We start from the raw sequence: 19,465 nt of genomic DNA on the forward strand, positions 1-19,465 counted from the left end.
AGGTATGAAGCTACCAACGATCAAATCTCGGGTAACTAAGATATCACAGGACATGGGAATTATGTATGAATGACATAAGTGGTTCACTCGATAAGATCACCGTTGAATATGTGGGGGTTAATATGGATCTCTAGATCCCTCTATTAACCATTGGCTAGGGACATATTCATGTCTGCATAATCGCGAACCCATAGGGTCACGCACTTAAGGTTCAACGTAGCTAGGGATAGAGAGATATCAAGTGCAGTGTTTTAGTGTCCTGAATGGATTCAGGGATATCACGGATGGATTTGGAAGGGCGAAAAACCTATAGGAACATATATGGGAAGTATCGGAATGGTTCCGGAAAGTTCCGGATTTTCCATTTGTACCGGAAAGTTCCGAAAGGGGAGAACCCACCTAGCCTAGGGCCAGGTGGGCCTCATCCACACACGAAGTGGGCTGGCTGGCTGCCATGGACGAGTGGGAGAGGGAAATTCCTCCCTCCACTCGTTTTGGAAGTGGGAGGGAGGAGCTTTCCTTTTCCTATTCCAATTAACTTGGGGACTTCCTTATTTGGTTCCAATATGAGTTTTTGACAAGGTTTGACCGAGAGTCCAATTAGAATTCAAAGATCCTAAAACCTCTCAGGTCTGAGCCTTTATATACGGGAGCCCCGGGGTTGGCCACAACATCACAAATCCACAAGAGCCACGCATCCCCGAGCTCCCCACGCCCAGCGTCGCCGCTAAGCCACCGCCCGCCTGTCACCGGCCTCCTCGCCATCGTAGACCATCGCCCGTCCTAGTCTAGGTCCTCCTCCATCCTCCATTGTTTACCTCCATTGGTCCTCGGACCTCCGCCGGTGATCGCCGGAATCTCGCCGGAACCCTAATTCCGGCAAACTCCGAAAAGATAGTCCGGGCGAAGCCTTCCAAATTTGCACCAAGTTCGTCGTCACGCCGGAGAGATCTCTCTACCTCGACTCCAACTTTCTAGAACAAGAAGGAGCCGACGTCGTCAAGTCGTACGTGTGCATCACCTCGGAGCCGCCGCACAAGCGACGAAGTTGATCAAGTTCGGTCGCCAAGATTGAACAGATCGTGATCGTCTACATCGACACCAACCGTTAAGCTTCCACACCCGATTTGCAATGGTACGAAAATCAAGTTATCACATTGTTACATGCTACCTTATCATTACATGCATCTCCTAGATTAGATCTTGGTGGTTTATTCGTTGTTGCGTAGGAATTTTTTGTTTTTTATGCTACGAATCCCTGCATCATTGTCATACAAAGTTCACTAGGTTCAATCTTTAAGGAATAACAATAAGCATGTGAGATATAAAGTGATAACTTCTACAATCTACAAAACATTCTCAACAATTAGTGGTCTTGTGTTACAACAAATGAAAAGTATTACAGATCATAAAGCATGCTTGGATGAACCTATATAATTTATGGAAGAATCTTTTGTTTCTTTTCTTCTATTTTTTGGATACTCTTATTTTCATTCTTTTGACACTTGGATAACAGAAAGTAAGTAGGAAATATATGTGCTAGGCCTCCAATAAAGTAAAAGATAGTTGAGAGCATAAAATAAGATTTTGGCACATGTAGCTCATGTCAACGGTACTCATAAGGATGGGGGTCCAAATGATGCGATGGCGGACGACGGGAAATCTCGAGGTGATCCGTGGAGGAAGGAGAGTGATACGTCCAAAACGTATCTACTTTCCCGAACACTTTTGCTATTGTTTTGCCTCTAATTTGTGTATTTTGGATACAACTAACACGGACTAACGCTGTTTTCAGCAGAACTGTTCTGGTGTCTCGTTTTTTGCGAAATCCAACTTTCGGGAAAATCCTCGGAATTTATGCGAAAGGTCTTATTTTTCCAGAAGATTGACGGAGCCGTAAGGGCAAGCCAGGTGGAGGCCCGAGGGCCCCACACACTAGGCCGGCGTGGCCCAGGAGGGGGGCGCGCGGCCCTAGCGTGTGGCCCCCTCGGCTGGCCTCCGACGCCCTCCTTCGGACTACTTAACGCCTTCGACCTAAAAACGCACGGGGGTTAGACGAAATCGCCAGAAGACATCCAGTACGCCGCCACCATCGCGAAACTCCGTCTCGGGACCAGAAACTCCGTTCTGGCACTCCGCCGGGACGGGAATTGGAGGAGATCATCGCCATCATCACCACCGACGCCTCTCCATCAACCATCCATGTTTCCCCCATCCATGTGTGAGTAATTCCCCGCTGTAGGCTGAAGGGGATGGTAGGGATTGGATGAGATTGGTCATGTAATAGCATAAGATTGTTAGGGCATAGTGCCTAGTGTCCGTAATTGGTACTTTTATGATATTGTTGCAACTTGTTATGCTTAATGCTTGTCACTAGGGCCCGAGTGCCATGATCTCAGATCTGAACATGTTATCAATTCATTATGATATTCATTGCTTTATGATCTTACTCGCAAGTTGTATACACGTATTGTTGTCCGGAACCCGAGGCCCCAAAGTGACAGAAATTGGGACAACCGAAGGGGATGGCAGTGATATGAGGATCACATGTGTTCACAGAGTGTTAATGCTTTGCTCCGTTGCTCTATTAAAAGGAGTGCCTTAATTTCCAGTAGATTCCCTAGAGGCCCGGCTGCCACCGGCTGGTAGGACAAAAGATGTTGTGCAAGTTTCTCATTGCGAGCACGTACGACTATATATGGAACACATGCCTATTGATTGATTAGTACTTGGATACCGTTTTATTATTATCTGCAAATGCCCTGCTTTGATTGTTACATGAGTTTCTCTCATCCATGCAACGCCCGTTCATCCATCCCCGTGCCTACAGTATTTTAATCCTGCTGTTTACTATAATCGCTACTGCTGTCTTTGTTACTCTGCTGCTGTTATTTCACTACTGCTACTGCTATAAAACTGTTACTACTGATAAACTCTTGCGAGCAAGTCTGTTTCTAGGTGCAGCTGAATTGACAACTCCGCTGTTAAGGCTTACAAGTATTATTTGTCTCCCCTTGTGTCGAATCAATAAATTGGGTTTTACTTCCCTCGAAGACTGTTGCGATCCCCTATACTTGTGGGTCATCAGAGAGCAAGCAGCAAGCAACCTCAGGAGATGCGCTGAGACGGCCGAAGCTGCGACAGAGGTGGCGGCCGGAGCTGCAACCGAGGAGGCCACAACCCTAGCGTGAAAGGCGCTCTCTAGAAGAAAATGCGGCGTGCGAGTGTGGGATGGGGATGCCGGATGGGCGAGGGTGGTCAAACAGCAAACCAACTCCCGAGTCCTGACGCGTCAAGACCCACGCCAGCTGCACCCGAGAGACCGACGACCAAGCCCACGAAAATGGCACGACACGACACTATTTTTGGATAAAGGGAATATATTAATATCAAAAGATGCCAATTACACCCCAGCCTCTGCAACAACGCAACACCCTAATGGTAGTACGGATGTACACATCCAAATAAGATAAAAGAAAACTAAGAAATAAAAATCCCGCTATAGTATCTCAGACCTAGCAACAGTAATACATCCACCCCCTAGACAACACCTGAAATATAGACTCTCCAAAAGCGACGCATGCAAGAACGGAACATTGCACCAACACCATCGTCGCCTGATCAAAGATCTTAGGTTTTCACCCTAAAGATGGTCCCCGCTCTCAAAACAATGCCTCCAACAAGGTCATTGCCAGGCACAACCAGTTAAGGCCAGACCTTGAGTTTTCACCCTGAAACGTAGGGCTCTCAAATTCACATGTGCTGCCTCCTGATACGTCGCAAACGTATCTATAATTTTTGATGCTCCATGCTTGTTTTACACCAATTTATATATGTTTTGCTTACACTTCGTTGCACTTTCATACATTTTCCGGCACTAACCTATTGACAAGATACCACAGTGCCAGTTCCCTGTTTTTTGTTGTTTTGTATTTCAGAAAAGTTGTATAGGAGAATTGGACAAAACAAAAGTCAAAGATCTTATTTTTCGTAACGAAGACGAACTCTAGAGGAGAGACGAGGAGGCGTCGCAGGGCGGCCAAACAAGGCCTAGGCGCGGCCCAGGCCCTGGCCACGCCTAGGGGTGGTATGGGGCCCTTGGCCTCCCCCGACCTTGCCCTTCCGCCTATAAATTCCTCCCGACGCGAGAACCTTAAATAAACCAGCCTCCATCCACGAAAAGTTTTCTAGCTCCGCCGCCGCTGAAGACAAGATCCGGGGGATAGAAATCTCTATTCTGGCACGCTGCCGGGACGGGGAATTGCCCCCGGAGCCATCTCCATCGACTCCACTGCCATCTTCATCGCCGTTGCTGACTCTCATGATGAGGAGTGACTAGTGATGTCTACGCACACTTCTATTCTTGTAGACAGTGTTGGGCCTCCAAGTGCAGAGGTTTGTAGAACAGCAGCAAGTTTCTCTTAAGTGGATCACCCAAGGTTGAGGTCAAAGATATCCCTCTCAAGCAACCCTGTAATTACGATACAAGAAGTCTCTTGTGTCCCCAACACACCCAATATACTTGTAAGGTGTATAGGTGCACTAGTTCGACGAAGAGATAGTAAAATACAAGTAATATGGATAATTACGAGTGGTAACTGCAATCTGAAATAAAAATGGCAGCAAGCAAACATGTAGCAGAACTAGTTGTAAACGGTGTTTCAATGCTTAGAAACAATGCCTAGGATCATACTTTCACTAGTGGAAACTCTCAACAATGATATCATAATTGAATACATAGATATTATCATTTCACTATGCTACTCGAACCACTCTCCGATTTGATAATAAACACAAATTCACTGTGTAGGGCTGCATATTAAAGTTCGCATTCCCAATCTATGGATACCCCACGCTATCACTTTGAGCATACAAAGAGGTTACTAACTAGACACCATAATTCATAAGTATTTCTGTAAATTAAGCTTAAGAAACAAACACGGTGTGCACACTGTCACCTTCACACCGTTGGACAAGGTGTCCCCGGAGATCACATAATAAAACCATTTGAGTAGCACAATAGTTGAAGAATAACATCTAATTATTCAACTAGATTACAATGCTCATGATCACATAAAGATCATACATGGAGAGATAGATAGACCACATAGCTACCGGTAAAGCCCTCAGCCTCGGGAGAGAACTACTCACTCCTCATCATGGGAGTCAGCAACGGCGATGAAGATGGCGGTGGAGTCGATGGAGATGGTTCCGGGGGCAACTCCCCGTCCCGGCAGCGTGCCGGAATAGAGACTTCTGTCCCCCAGATCTTGTCTTCGGCGGCGGTGGAGCTACAGAACTTTTCGTGGACGAGAGGCTGGTTGGTTTAGGTTTTTCCCGAGATCGTGAATAAATAGGCGGAAGGGTGAGGTCGGTGGCCACCTGGGTGGGCCACACCATGCCTTGGCGTGGGCCCAGGCCTGGCCGCGCCAAGGGGTGGTTTGGCCCCCTATGGATCCTCTTCGTCTCCCCTTCGGACTTCGTCTTCGTTACGGTAAAATATTGACTTCGGCTTTTGTTTCGACGAATTCCGAGAATATTTCATGTGCAACTTTTCTGAAATACAAAATAGCAGAAAACAGGAACTGGCACTGTGACATCTTGTTAATAATTTAGTGCTGGAAAATGTATAAAAGTGCAACGTAGTATGAGAAAAAAATATATGAACCGGGGTAAAACAAGCATGGAGCATCAAAAATTATAGATACGTTTGAGACGTACCAAGCATCCCCAAGTTTAACTCATGCTCGTCCTCGAGTAAGTAAGTGATAACAAAATAATTCGTGAGGTGACATGAAGCCAACACAAACTTGATCAAGTTATTGTAAAAGCATTATAAGCTGGGATCAAAGTACTCTAAACATAGGCATGACAGATATAATTCTAAGAATAGAACTTAGCAACTATGTTACAACATGAAAAGTAACTCAAATAAAAGATCATGAATAATTGTGCATTGAAAGCAACTGTTTGTTTATGAGCATAGATAAAACATAGAAAAGTGGTACTCATTTTGTCCTTTATGAAGTAGCAAAACATAAATATTAGGACACCATTAAAGTTCAAAGGGTGACTAGATACAATTAATTTGAGAACAAGCAATAGCATAATCATGAATCAATCAATAATAATTTTGGGACTATGCACATTATACTAAGAATGACAACTATGCTCTCTTAATTGGTGCATAAAGAAGAAGATAAAGACTCAACACAAAAGTAAAAAAAGGCCATGCGCAGAGGGAAGCAAGATTACTCATGTGCTAGAGATTTTTATTTCAAATGCAATAGGAGTGTTGAAAATATATATTTTAAGAGGTATGCATGTATACGTGAACGAATGGCATCAAATAATCTATCATCCTTTCATATAGTGACCTCAATAGCGGCTCACATGTAGTTCTCCATTGCACACCATTATTTAGGATCTCTTCAGTACATAATGTGCGGATCATTATTTGTTTATTTTATATTTTATTTGGGATGGACACCTAGTTGCCTTGCTCTTTTTGCAATATTAAGGACTTAGCACATTATTCATGCTTATTCAAGGTGTGAAGTCATGAAAAGACAATAAAAATTTCAATACTTCCTCATGAGCTAAAACAAAACACAAAACAGGTAATAATGTTGAAGGTTTAAAGGTAGCACACAAGCAATTCACTTTGGAGTGGCGGTAAAATACCACATATAGGTATGTATGGTGGACACAATTGACACTTTGGTTTTTGGTGGTTGGATGCACGAGTAGAGCGCATACTCAGTACAGGCGCAGTCGTGCAGGCTAGCAAAAAAACTGGGAGCGACCAACTAAGAGAGGAATAATGGCTATAATCATGCATTGCGATAAAACATTATTAATCAAAGCATAAAGTGATATTACAAGTCAAAAAACTAAATGATCATAGATGCATTAGGTGACTGGTTTTTAGTCATAACATGGTGTAAGCATGTGTCGAGTCAACCCAATAAAGCATCAAAGGAGAATACCACAATATTATGTTTTGTATGATGAAAAAACATGAATCTTTCAATGGGACATTATGCACTCTCAGCTATTTGAGACAAGTAATACTACAACAATAAGTACTAAGCATATGATAATAATAACATCCAACATGACATGTCAAAGTCTATGCCACAGTCTAGACAAGCTTCCTTTTGCATCACTATAAGCATGAAACATTTTAGTCGTCTCCAACACCAATCAACTTATCTGAAACAACTCTCATAGATAATAATCAATAAATACCAGAGAGCTAATCATACCTTAATAAACAAAACTAACAAGCTCTGAACAAAATAAATATAGAAAATCAAGAGCTAAACGTAGTACTAGCAAACTAGAACACCCGCAGAACAATAAGAGCGAAAACTAGAGTATTCTATGCAATGAAAGCGTGTCTCTTCCCACACAAGAATGCTAGGATCCAACCATGTGCTACAACAACAAAAACAAAGAAAAACTAAAAACAAAAATAAAGATGCTCCAAGAACAACACATAGTATATGAAGCAATAAAAATATAGCGTCAAGAAAGATGACATGATGCTTTGTTGATGAAGAGGGGATGCCTTGGGTATCCCCAAGCTATGACGCTTGTACCTCTTTGATATTTATTGGGGTGACATGGGCATCCCCAATATTGAGCTTTTGTCCATGCTTCATCTCATTACATCATTCTTCTCTCCCTATACTTAAAACTTCCTTCATACAAAACTTCACGCAATTCTTATTAGCAGCATTAGTACAATCAAAATTACAAATCCACTTAAGTTCAGTTCTAACATATATAAAACATATATTAAAGCATTAGCTACTGTAGAAACTTCTTCAAAAAGCTCTTTCTCTCAAAAGAACTCAAAAATAAAGAGATTACGAGGCAAATGCAAATAGTGGCAGAAATCTGTCAAAACAGAACAGCAGGTAAAGATCGATTTTTTAGAAAATATTCTGTTGCTCAGATCGAAAAGTGTTCAAGTAACAAAAGTTATATAATAACCTGGGGAATATGCACAAATATTGGCAGCTCAAAAGTACGTTCTGGCTGGTAATACGAATTTTTATGGTGACATCGCAGAATCTATTTTCAGGACAGCAACTTTTCTAAATCTTATTTTCTCTCTATTAGAGGCTATTCTTGACACAAAATATAAATAAAAATTATAAGGAGAGGTTATTACAGAGGTAATAACTTCCAAGACTCAACAAAAAAAATTACATAAATAAATATGGGTTATCTCCCAAGAGTGATTTTCTTTAACGCCTTTCAGCTAGACACAGTAGTTTGAGAAGATGCTCACATAAGAAATATGAATTGAAGTAAAAGAGAGCATCAAGAAGAAAATATAAAACAAATTTAAGTCTAACCCACTTCCTATGCATAGAAATTTTGTACACAAATAAATCTACAAAGAACAAAGTGACAAGCATATGAAGATAAAACAAGAGGAACTTCAAAACTTTCAGCATATATAGAGGTGTTTTAGTACCATGAAAACATCTACAACCATATCTTCCTCTCTCATAATAAATCTCAGTAGCAACATGAATAAACTCAATAACATAACGATCACATAAAACATTCTTATCATGAGCCACATGCATAAAATAATTATTACTCCTCACATAAGCATAGTCATTCTTATTAATTGTAGTGGGAAAAAATTCAACAAAATAGCTATCATTATTATTATTCTCATCACCATAATCATAAAATATAGGAGGCATATTGTAGTCATAATTAATTTTCTCCTCAATAGTAGGTGGACTGAAAATAACATAATCATCATTGTAATCATCATATATTGGAGACATAGTATCATCATAGCAAATTTTCTCCTCTAAAGCTGGGGAACTAAAAAGATCATTTTCATAAAAACTAGCTTCCCCAAGCTTAGACTTTTACATAGCATTAGCAATAATAGTGTTCAAAGAATTCATACCAATAACATTGCTATTAGCATGCAAATAAAGTTTCATAGGTTTTTTAATTTTCTCTTCAAACACCTCATGTCCTAACTCAAGATAAATACTATAAATTTCTCTAATTTTTGTTGTTGTTTTCCATTAAGCCTAACTAGTGAATATAAAAACAAGAAACAAAAAGATATAATTGCAGAATCTAAAGGAAATAACTTCGAGCACTCACCAACAACTAAAAGACTTACTAGCAAGAGGATGTGAGTAACTTTTACCTTACCTTCCAGGCAACAGCGCCAGAAAAAGAGCTTGCTTTCTACGCACGCTTCTATTCTTGTAGACAGTGTTGGGCCTCCAAGTGCAGAGATTTGTAGAACCGCTCCCACATTCATACCACTGCTGCGAATCCCGGAACACCAAGCAAGTTCCTCAACATCGCGGAGACTTGAACCTTCTTTAGCTAATCCTCCAATCCCGCCTTCATGAAATTCTCTACTTCTGACTTCACCATGGACCAAAAGTCACTTGATGTCAACACAGAACAGAGCTTCGCGCCGCTCCCTCAGGAACCAAACAGTCGGAATAAAAACATGGGTGCGCGGGACCGAATACCACCCGATCCTGTGAACTCCAGGGAAAAGATGCATTGTTCCATTCGCTGTCGGAGCCTTCCGGAACTCATCACGCCGGCTAGATGAAGAAAGATCGGCATCCGGAACGACTTTATCTTCGCGAAAGAAAAACTCTAGGACCACCACCATGAAAGTCGGAACGGCCGCCCCCCACACCGCCGCCATGGCTGGGAACCGCGGTCCATCTTCCTCCTCCAACCCGGCCGGTGGAGGTCAGCAGCGATCTCGTTGCCGCCCTTTCCCCGCCGAGTTCCGCCACACCACCGCGTCTCCTGCCATGATCTAGGTGAAGTAGCCGAAGGCCACCGCCACCAGAACCGCCATCCACTGTCGCCACCCTTGTAAGACCCTGCCTCCGCGCGAAGGGGAGTCCATGGACGCGCCACCACCGCCCCTACCTTTGGCAGCCGGACGCGGCCGCCACCGCCGACCCTGATGGCGGCAACGGCCAGGGGGAGGGGGATGGGACTCCTCTTCTTGAGTTCGGGTCGTCGCCCGGAGCCACCTCGCGCGAGACAACCCGGGGCGAAGTGGGAAGGGAGGATAGGGGATGGGAGGGGGCCCTGGTGGAGAGAGGGAGGGCCGGCGGTGTTGCTGGTAGGGTGGAGGGGCGGTTGCTAGGTCAGGGAGGGGCGGCGGGCGGGCAGTACGACGCTGTTTAGCACAAGATATGGGAATGCAGCGATTGCACCAACATTACATGTTGTAAGTAATTGCAGAGATCAGGGGAGAAGGTGGTAGCAAAATAAGGAAAGAAATTAATCTCACACGAATCTACGTGCTCAAATTGCATCATTGCTAAGAGCATCTCCAGCCGTTGGGGCTCCCCGGGGCGAATCCGGCGCTATTTAGTGCCGGATTGGACGAAAGTTTGGCCCGGAGAGCGCAAGTTCCAGCCGTCTCCCCAGTAGACACCCGGGGTTCTGCGTTTTTCAGAGGAAAGCGTCCCTGGATGCCAAATTTCCTGCATAATTCGGCGAATTTGATCAGTTTTGCCAACATTTGGCTTATTTTTACAAATAAACGTTATAGTTCAACAAAAAAAGACAAGTTTTCAAACAAATCAAATGGAAACTAGTTGGTGTTGCCTCGAAGCATTCATATGTGCTCCACCAGATCATCCTGCAGCTGTTGATGCATTGTGGAGTCTCGAATCTCCTGACACATAGCGATGAACGCAACCCACGATGCTGGCACCTGGTGGTTAGGTTGTGCAAGAGGACCCTCTCTGTCATATGGTGCAACTTGCTCGCTCGGAGGAACCGAACACTTCCGCTCATTCTCGATAATCATGTTGTGTAAGCACACACAACAGTTCATCACCTCCCACATCTGATCTTTGGACCAAGTCAAAGCAGGGAACCGGACTACATCAAATCTCTGCTGGAGGACACCAAATGCACGCTCGACATCCTTTCGGCAAGCTTCTTGTTCCTTGGCAATTTGCTGCTCCTTCGGAAGGGCGGGGCTTGAGATAGTCTTCACAAATGTTGCCCACTTTGGATAGATACCGTCTGCAAGATAGTATCCATTGTTGTACTGCCGACGATTGATCACAAAGTTAACCGGGGGAGCATGACCCTCAACAAGCTTGGAGAAGACCGGCGAGCACTGCAAGACGTTGATGTCATTGTTGGATCCCGACATACCAAAAAAGGAGTGCCTAATCCAGAGATCATGGGTAGCCACTGCCTCAAGTATCACAGTGCAGCCCTTTTTGTGACCCTTGTACATTCCCCGCGTACAAACGGACAGCTTCTTCCATTTCCAATGCATGCGATCAATGCTTCCCAGCATCCCTGGAAATCCTCGAGCTTCATTGACAGCGAGGATCTTAGCAGTGTCTTCGACAGTCGGTGATCTCAAGTAGATGTCCTTGAACACTGCTATCACCGCCCTGCAGAACCGGTAGAAACAATCAAGGGCGGTGGACTCCGCCATCCGAAGATAGTCATCGGTGGAATCACTAGGAGCTCCATATGCCAGCATCCGCATAGCCACTGTGCACTTTTGCAGGGCGGAAAACCCTGCCATGCCGGAGCAATCCAACTTGCATTTGAAATAGGAGTCGTACTCTCGAAGGGCATACACAATTTTCCTGAAACGAGGCCTAAAAACAGCCTCACCGTGCAATGGATCGTCGGCGAAATAGTCGGCGTAGAGCATGCAATAGCCCTCCATTCGCTGCCTCGGCTTGCACTTCCGGCGACCTGGTGCCGACCCACCACGGCGACCAATGACCGACTCGGCGTACAAGCCGGACAGGCAAGCTAGGATCAACAGGTGCTCCTCGTCTTGGGCGGCGACTGCCGTTTCTTCTTCAAGAAGCTCGGCGAACATCTGCTCCTCCTCCTCGTCGGAGTCCATGTCCGGCCAGACAATTGGACGAACACCTGCCAGGTGTGTCGACGAGGAGCGACGCGAGGGAGCTGCCCGGCGGCGGAAAATAGGCAGAGGGCATGACGGGCGGCGGAATATAGGATGCTGGGTGGAGGAACAACGGAGTTGAGGCAACCGGCCGGCGGATTGGCGAGGGGTGGTGCCGGCGGCGACAGAGCAACGGGAGGGGAGGCGAGATTTGCGTCGACAAAGTGGTGGGGTTCATCTGTTCTCTCGCCGATAGAGCGGGCTCGTCCCCGCTTTTCTCTTACCCGAAGTCCCCGATCGCACCCCGGGGGCCGAGGATGGCCTGAGCTCTCCGGATGGATGAAAGGCCTAATTCTGACAAAAACGAGGAACCGGGGACCGACTAGACCGTTTTCGTCCATCCGGATGAAAAAAAGGTGTCCTGGAGGCCTCGTCGGGGAGACGGCTGGGATGCTCTAAAGCCTAGTGAGCCAGCACCGCTGGAGCATGGAGAGTAACCCGTATAACCAAGCGCCCAGCCGAAGTTCCGTGAACAAGTGACGCCAAGGCCAGGAACACAACACAGCCCAAGGCACACCAACATCCACACAAAGTAGACAGAAGGCAAATCGTTGCTTTGCCACATTCGAAGAATCCAATCGACGGAGGTGCAAAACCCAGTCCTTGTTCATCAAACAATGCTGCTCATATAATCTTAAGATTAGGCAGCCACTATAGTCAGAAGGAATACTCCCAAGAATACATCATTAAGAACCAGAAACTGCAGTCCGCTCGCCTGCCTCTACAGAGATAGCAGCAGGGAAACCTGATACGATTCCAACCCATCCTCTTCGGCTCAGCTCCACCTCGCCAACAGTATTTCCTTTTCTTATGTACATCACCTCAAAATGCTGCCGTTGAAACAAGTCCCTGCGCCGCACTGTCCATCCGTTGTCGATGCCCAAATCATGTCTTGATTGCTTGATCCCATGGCATCCTGCTGTTGATATCAACTACAGTTCGTGTTTAGCTCGCTCTCTTTTCACAAAATAAAATGTTTAGCTCGCTCTCCAGTCCTGCAATCTACTGCTGTAGCTCACAGCTCTGTCTTTAGCTTGCTTGCTGGCTGCTGCTGCGGTCCTGTAGAAAGACATGAACATAATCCAAGTCAGTGGTAGGGTTCTGTTTTTCGATCTCATGTAGCATTTGGCCACAGCCGGACAGTAACTGATATACGGAGTACTAAAACTAACAGCTGGTAATCAGGTGCATCATCAGTTATTTTCTAACCATATCTGGTAAGAAGTTTGCGAGCATTGTCGTATAAGAACAACATAATATGAGTTAGCATGTCTATTTTTTTATAAAGGATTTTTTGTACAAATAGTCAAACAAAATTAGAGAATTTTTCGATGTGAGGTCACAAATTATAGCTATCCAGAGCCGCAAGGCCGGGTTGCATGATAATGGTGATGGCTCGAGTCTGGACAAAGCTTGCTGTATGCCACTCAGCTGTGAGCAAGCACCAGTACCTGAAGAAGCTGCAATAATTTCTGGCGAAAAACAGATTCTGCCAGCCGTAATGCAGTACATATATCATCTAGTCAGGAGGAGGGACCCTAATGGTTTTAATGATTCTTGAACGCTTTGCATGATTGGGCCTGTACCTCCAATAGCACTTGTCCCTCCAAAATGCACTCTGCTTCGATCCAGAGCCTCATATCGATTGCCCCAGATCCAAACGGCAGATCGAGAAGGCTGTTAGGCCTTCTCTTCCTTTTTTCTCTAGTGGCAACGCAAAAGTAGTACACTCTTGATGAGAAAACTGCGACATCATTGCGATGCAAACAATGGAGCTGGCTCCCTGGTCTATGACACGAGCCACATGGTCGTTTACAAGCTATAGAATTGACCTCTAAACTGGCAATTGGTACCACAACAAGATGTCAAAATCCACTATCCAGTGATGCTGCTCCATCTATAGCTAGAAGGATAGTCACATAGTATAAGCAATTGTGGAAGTTTGTGTCATGTAAATTCAGTCTATTTCAACTGCCAGGATTGCGGGAAAAATTGACCAGATGGCAGGGATGCATATCAGCTGGCACCATAGTCTAGACAATACAGGTCAGTTTATGTGGGAATTGTATTTGTAGATGCAATGGGGTGCATGTGCTTAGGTACTTTTGCATCTTGAAAAGATCTACAAAAACTCAGGGCTATACATCATGTTAAAATGCAAAGGCCAGGTGTAATGCTTAAACCTTTTAAGTAATAAAGCACCTTTTATTGAACAAAAATACATCATGTTAAAACATTTGCACCTGAAAAAATTCATGCAAAATATGCTCAATCTACACTGTATACGACATGCAGAATAACTGTTTGAACAGTTCAGTTGCAAAAAAACCTCTTGCCTCTTTTGTACAGCGTAATCTTGCATGATTTTGTGCAGATGCTCGTGTTATAACATGATCTACATCCATGAATTTCTTTTTCAGGAGGTACAAGTACCTAAACCCTAAACTCACAAACCATCCTTACACGTACCAAATCAACTCACATTTACTTTTAAAGTTTGCACTTCACTACTGTCTTTAATTCAGAAAGTTAGACGTTTGCAGTACAAGCAACCAGCCCAATGCTAGAGTTAGTGGCATCGGGGTTAAAGTGATTGTAGCTGGCAGCCTCCATTACAGGAAAGGGAATCCCCAGACATGCAGTGGACAACATACAGAACAGTGGACCCTTCACAGTTGTCCGAGTGGTCAGAAGGGCCAAAGGGACCAGATCTGCATCTACAGGCCTTATGTAGCCAAGCCCAAACGGAAAGACGGGGGCGCTATGGTTTCTAGACATGCATTTATGATTTGGGCCCAGCCACACCCACCAGCTGGGTCCGCTAGTGCCAGAGAGAACAGATCCACCAGACGAACACATCTATGGCCCCTACCACCCAAAATAGTGGTGATGATGGCAATAATGATTGAAAGAACAACAAATAAAACGAGCAAAGATCCAAGAAATGCATTCTTAAATCTTCCGACCGAAGTTATAGTCTCCTGCTTTTTGCTAGTGAATGTTCATTAGCTATGTGTTTCAGCCTGTCCATAATAATCAACATACTAATGTTGATGCAACTTAAACTACTTACAGCACTACATGTTTTCATGAGTTAATTATTTTCCTAACTTGCATTTCTGTACAATCATGTTTGCCGAAAGGAGGCTATCTGTTAGCAATGCTAGGACATCAGACATTTAGCATGGTTCTAATGGGCTATGGTATATTTTTCATAGCTTGTCTTTTCAAAAGCTTTAGTTATTACCATATTTTGAGCTACACCACACATTTCAAGTTCACCTATCTACTTAAACACCCCGGACGGAAGAAGAGACAACAGTGGTGGTCCAAGCAAGGTTGGGAAACTTGAAGTAAATGACAAGCAACTAAATTCAGTCAGACAATAGGCTAAATGTGTGCTCAATAGTTTTACCAGAGCTTGCGAGATCATAGCCGAAGAGAGAGGAACTGGTGCTGCTAAAGACAGGAGGATGAACATCCTCCCGCTTTTCCCACTGTGAAGCTGGTTGCTGTGGATGTGCTAAATCACCATGCCAGATCTGCTGTTGTAGCTGCATGAGATTCCTTGCTCCATGGACGCCCATGTCAGGCCAGCTGACTTGCTCCAAGTCCATTCCACTCTTACAGTTCAAACCTGTCATCCTTCCACACTATAAAGTATAAACACCATAGTAAGCATTTTAAGACTAACAACAGATTGTGTAATAAAGGGGAACAAGTGCTGAATTTCCCAGTAGCAAAGTAGTTTACTTAAAAATGGATCATGGATGAACTTTTGGGCAGGCGGACTTACGAAGTACTTTCATCAAATTACTAGTTACTTATATAAATAAAAAAACAATAAACATGCCAATTTGAACTTTTGCAGGTTAATTTGGAAATGCAACGTTGATTCAAATATCCTCATCAGCAATCCCTTTCTACATACCGACAGATTTTTTCAAACGATATCCTTGACGTAAAACTATTTATTCCGGAGAATACTCAAATTATCATTGTTTCAAGTAGAGAAAAACTATTTTACTAGCCATTTCTATTAGCATCATTTTTTTCCAGAAAGCAAAGCTACAAGATGGATGGAGTAGCAGTAAATCAATAGGCCATTAAGGCAGAATGCAAATACGCAGACACACTTCCTTCTAAATCGGCAATATTTATGAAGCCATAAAGGTCAGGAAGCACCAACAAATGGTAGCATTATTGATTGAAATTTTAACATTCCCCTTTTGTTGTGTGCAGTATGAACATTGGTTGGAGGGCAATAACTGGCAGGTACCTATCATAGTGGTAAAGTTGCTCACAATTATTTAACATTCCCCATTTGCTATGTGCAGTATGATCATTGGTTGGAGGGCAACAACTGGGAGGTATGTATCGTAGTGGTAAAGTTACTTACAATTGCGGGTTCAGTAAAAACATTTTGTTTAAACCAGTCGTTGCGGTGGGTGACATAGGATTCTCTCCGTATGGTGATTGCCTCAATAGGAAGGGTACTGAAATGAAGCGGCTAGATGCAAGGAAGAGATTGTTTTGGCCACAGACTTCACACAAAGTAAAGTTTACAATGATCTACTAGTGGTAACCTGGAGGAATATTTTTTCCCAGAAATCCATGCAGGCCCAACTTGTGGGAAGCTTCATGATAGAAGACAAAAAGGTGACAAAAGAATAGTACCTCTGTAGTCAAGAAGTTGTCTATCCCACCAAAGTCGACCCTCGGGTTTACTGCTGCGAGCCTCATGGACAGGTACTGGACAAACCACAAGGACAAGAAACAACAATTAGGAAGGAGAAAATAATTGGGAATATTTCACTCATTCCTCGATGAATAAGGAGTTGTATGTTATGTGTAAAATAAGTGGCATTTCGAATTTACAGGTGTTACAACGGTCAACAATAGTTACCTCAACTTGTCTTTGAAGAGACTGAACGTGATTTATGATCTCATCCAGTACCAGCGCTGTTCCTGATACCTGATAAAACCCCACAGATGGAAGAAGAAATCTTTGTTACTTAGGTGAAACCATATTGTGTAATAAAAGGTAAGAGCAAACCAAATTCCCATAGTTATTGCAACGAAACATGAATCATAGGCTTTACAGCAAACCATATTTGTATTTAAGGTATAGCCATGTCAATGTCATACATGTCTCGCATATAGGTAAGGCGTTGGAAACCAGATTTGTATTTAAGGGATAGCCATGCCATACATGAGTATAGCCGTATAAGGTAATGAAGGCATTGCAAAACTTGATTTGCCATTCTGAACATGTATGTCGTCCGTCAGCTGTGCAAAATTGGTGTGCCCTGTACAACAGCATCAGGCCTCTTTGCAATTTTCGACATAATTATTTGATCGGAGTCTTTAAGCAGGTGCTAAAAACGCGATCAGCTCATACTGACATGAACGCAACAATAGGATCGTCCTCGCACGAATCTCCCAGTAGGTGAATTGACCTATACTACGAATGTTTTCCAGTCCGATTGACAGCTCTAGTCGTCTACCCGAAAAGCTGCAGCCATCCAGAACCACCGAGCCAATGGCCAACCACTTCTCCATAAATCCACACATTAATGAAGCACGAAGAGCAGCCATCCATCCTCCCGAAAGGCAAACCTACCCGCGCTGGGCAATGGGCACGCACCTCACCGTAGTCTTGCTTCCACACCCAAACTTGCCGACCCATGAGAACATTATTGCGCGCTGATAGGGGCGGGGACTATCAGCGGCGCGGCGTCCCCAGCGACCGAAGAAGCAAGCAAGCTCCATCAGGCTACCCTCCTCCGTCGCCTTTCGAGGTGGCTGCCACATTCCGCCCAGACAGCCGCTGCCGGGGCCGAACCCCATTCCCCTCCCCCCTAGAGCTAGCACCGGATGGATCATCGTCCACAAGCTTGGAGAAGCAACCGAGGCCAGCCAGCATTATCCATCCACTACTCCCCGCAACCATCGTGCAAACACGCCCATGTGTTGGTGTCGCTAGCTAAGCTGTATTTGCGCATTGCCACGTTTGGGAACGCATTGCATTTTCAAAAGCTCTTTTCTGCTAGTATGATATGTGCGAGTGCGACGAGTGAGCCAAAACACGCGGTCCATACTACCGGCGCCCAAGACGTCCGAACCCTTCACGGCGCGCGTCTGGACCAGCTGTATCACCGAAAGCAGTAAAAAAGAAGCAGCGAAGGTGTACTTTTCGCACATAGGAGCATCCAAAGTTTTACAGAGGGCTCCGTGGCATTATTTTTCTACCTTTTTCAGGTGGGGAGGACCTCTGCTAAGTTACTGTTGAACTGCGGGAAGGAAGGAGGTGCAAAATGGAAGGATAAAATTGGTTGGGATGAAGGAGAGGGTGAGAAATTGCAGACCTTGCTGCATCCGGGGACCAGCTCCTTGAGCAGCTCCATCCTCGCGTTTATCTTCTCGCGCCGAGCCTGCAATTTTTTTTTGATAGAAAAATTAGCGCGAGAGAAGCCAAATGGATGATGAATTAAGGAATTAATATAATAATCAGCAACAGAATCAACCCCCCCTGAAAAGTGGCTACTACTAGAAGCGACGTCAGTCACCGGGTCCTAATCACCCAATCATTGCCACGATTTAGGGAGCAAAACCGTAGGGATTAGCCGGGGGTTTAGCGTAGCGGCGAGCTGGACTCATACTCACCCGCTCGGCGAGGCTGTGGCTGTCGGTGGCCTGGCCCCTGCGGGCCCTGACGTGCACGTACGCCGGCTTCTCGTCCTCGCCCGACCCCTTGTCCTCGCCGCCGGCAGCCGTCGTCGTCTTCCCCTTCTTCGCCGCCCTCCCCTGCAGCCAATGGCCCGAATTAAACGCAAGCCGGCGATCAGACTCTGGTGCGGCGAGAACGGGCGGAGGCTGCAGCGCGGATGTAGACGTACCTTGGAGGCGGGCTCGGCCTTGCGCTTGTTGGCGGAGGCTGGAGGAGGAGGCGGTGGCGGGGAGGGGGACGGGGACGCGAAGGCGGAGAAGCGGGCGGCGCGGTCGACGAGGTGCGGGTCGGAGGGGAAGGCGGGCGCGGGCGCCGCGACTGGGAGCAGCAGCTCTATGGCCTGGGAGGTCGGGAGCCCCAGCAGCGCGGTGAATGTGCCGCCGCTGCCGGTGGAGGCCGCGGCGGAGGCGGGCGCCAGGGCCGGGATCTCGCCCCCGGCGGCCGGGAGGTCCGGCGTCGGCGAGGAGTGGCGCATTGGGGCGGCGCTGCGGAGACGGGGGAGGAGGCGGCGGCGGGTGGCGGGAACTGGCTGCGGAAATGGAAATGGGGGGAGAGGGGAGCGGAGGGCAGGCGGGAGAAGAGCAGTGGCGTATTTATAGAGGTCTGCGTGCTCCGCCTGCCGCGCTCGCTTCGCTTCGCTTCTGCGGTTCTGCTCGTGGTGGGTGGTCAAAGCGGGAAGAAGAAGAAGGCAGCTGGGATTTTTTACTGCGGTTTCCCTTTTCTTACTGGACGAATAGAATAGATAGGACAGAGCT

General features: G+C 45.5%; 1 protein-coding gene across 1 annotated transcript in view; it reads right to left on the minus strand.

Moving 5' to 3' along the window:
* Positions 1-12,545: 12,545 nt before the first annotated feature.
* Positions 12,546-19,465, minus strand: part of LOC124708333 (transcription factor bHLH48-like) — an 8,315-nt gene continuing 1,395 nt past the window's right edge. Inside the window, exons 4-10 of the mRNA XM_047240009.1 lie at positions 18,880-19,239; positions 18,647-18,787; positions 18,349-18,414; positions 16,887-16,955; positions 16,658-16,732; positions 15,396-15,633; positions 12,546-13,039 (exon numbers count right to left, since the gene is read on the minus strand). Of these exons, the coding sequence (XP_047095965.1) occupies positions 12,996-13,039; positions 15,396-15,633; positions 16,658-16,732; positions 16,887-16,955; positions 18,349-18,414; positions 18,647-18,787; positions 18,880-19,239 (993 nt within the window). The 3' untranslated portion in view covers positions 12,546-12,995. The remainder of the gene's footprint in view (positions 13,040-15,395; positions 15,634-16,657; positions 16,733-16,886; positions 16,956-18,348; positions 18,415-18,646; positions 18,788-18,879; positions 19,240-19,465) is intronic.

This window comes from Lolium rigidum, chromosome 1, assembly GCF_022539505.1.
Source record: "Lolium rigidum isolate FL_2022 chromosome 1, APGP_CSIRO_Lrig_0.1, whole genome shotgun sequence".
Lineage (NCBI taxonomy): Eukaryota > Viridiplantae > Streptophyta > Magnoliopsida > Poales > Poaceae > Lolium > Lolium rigidum.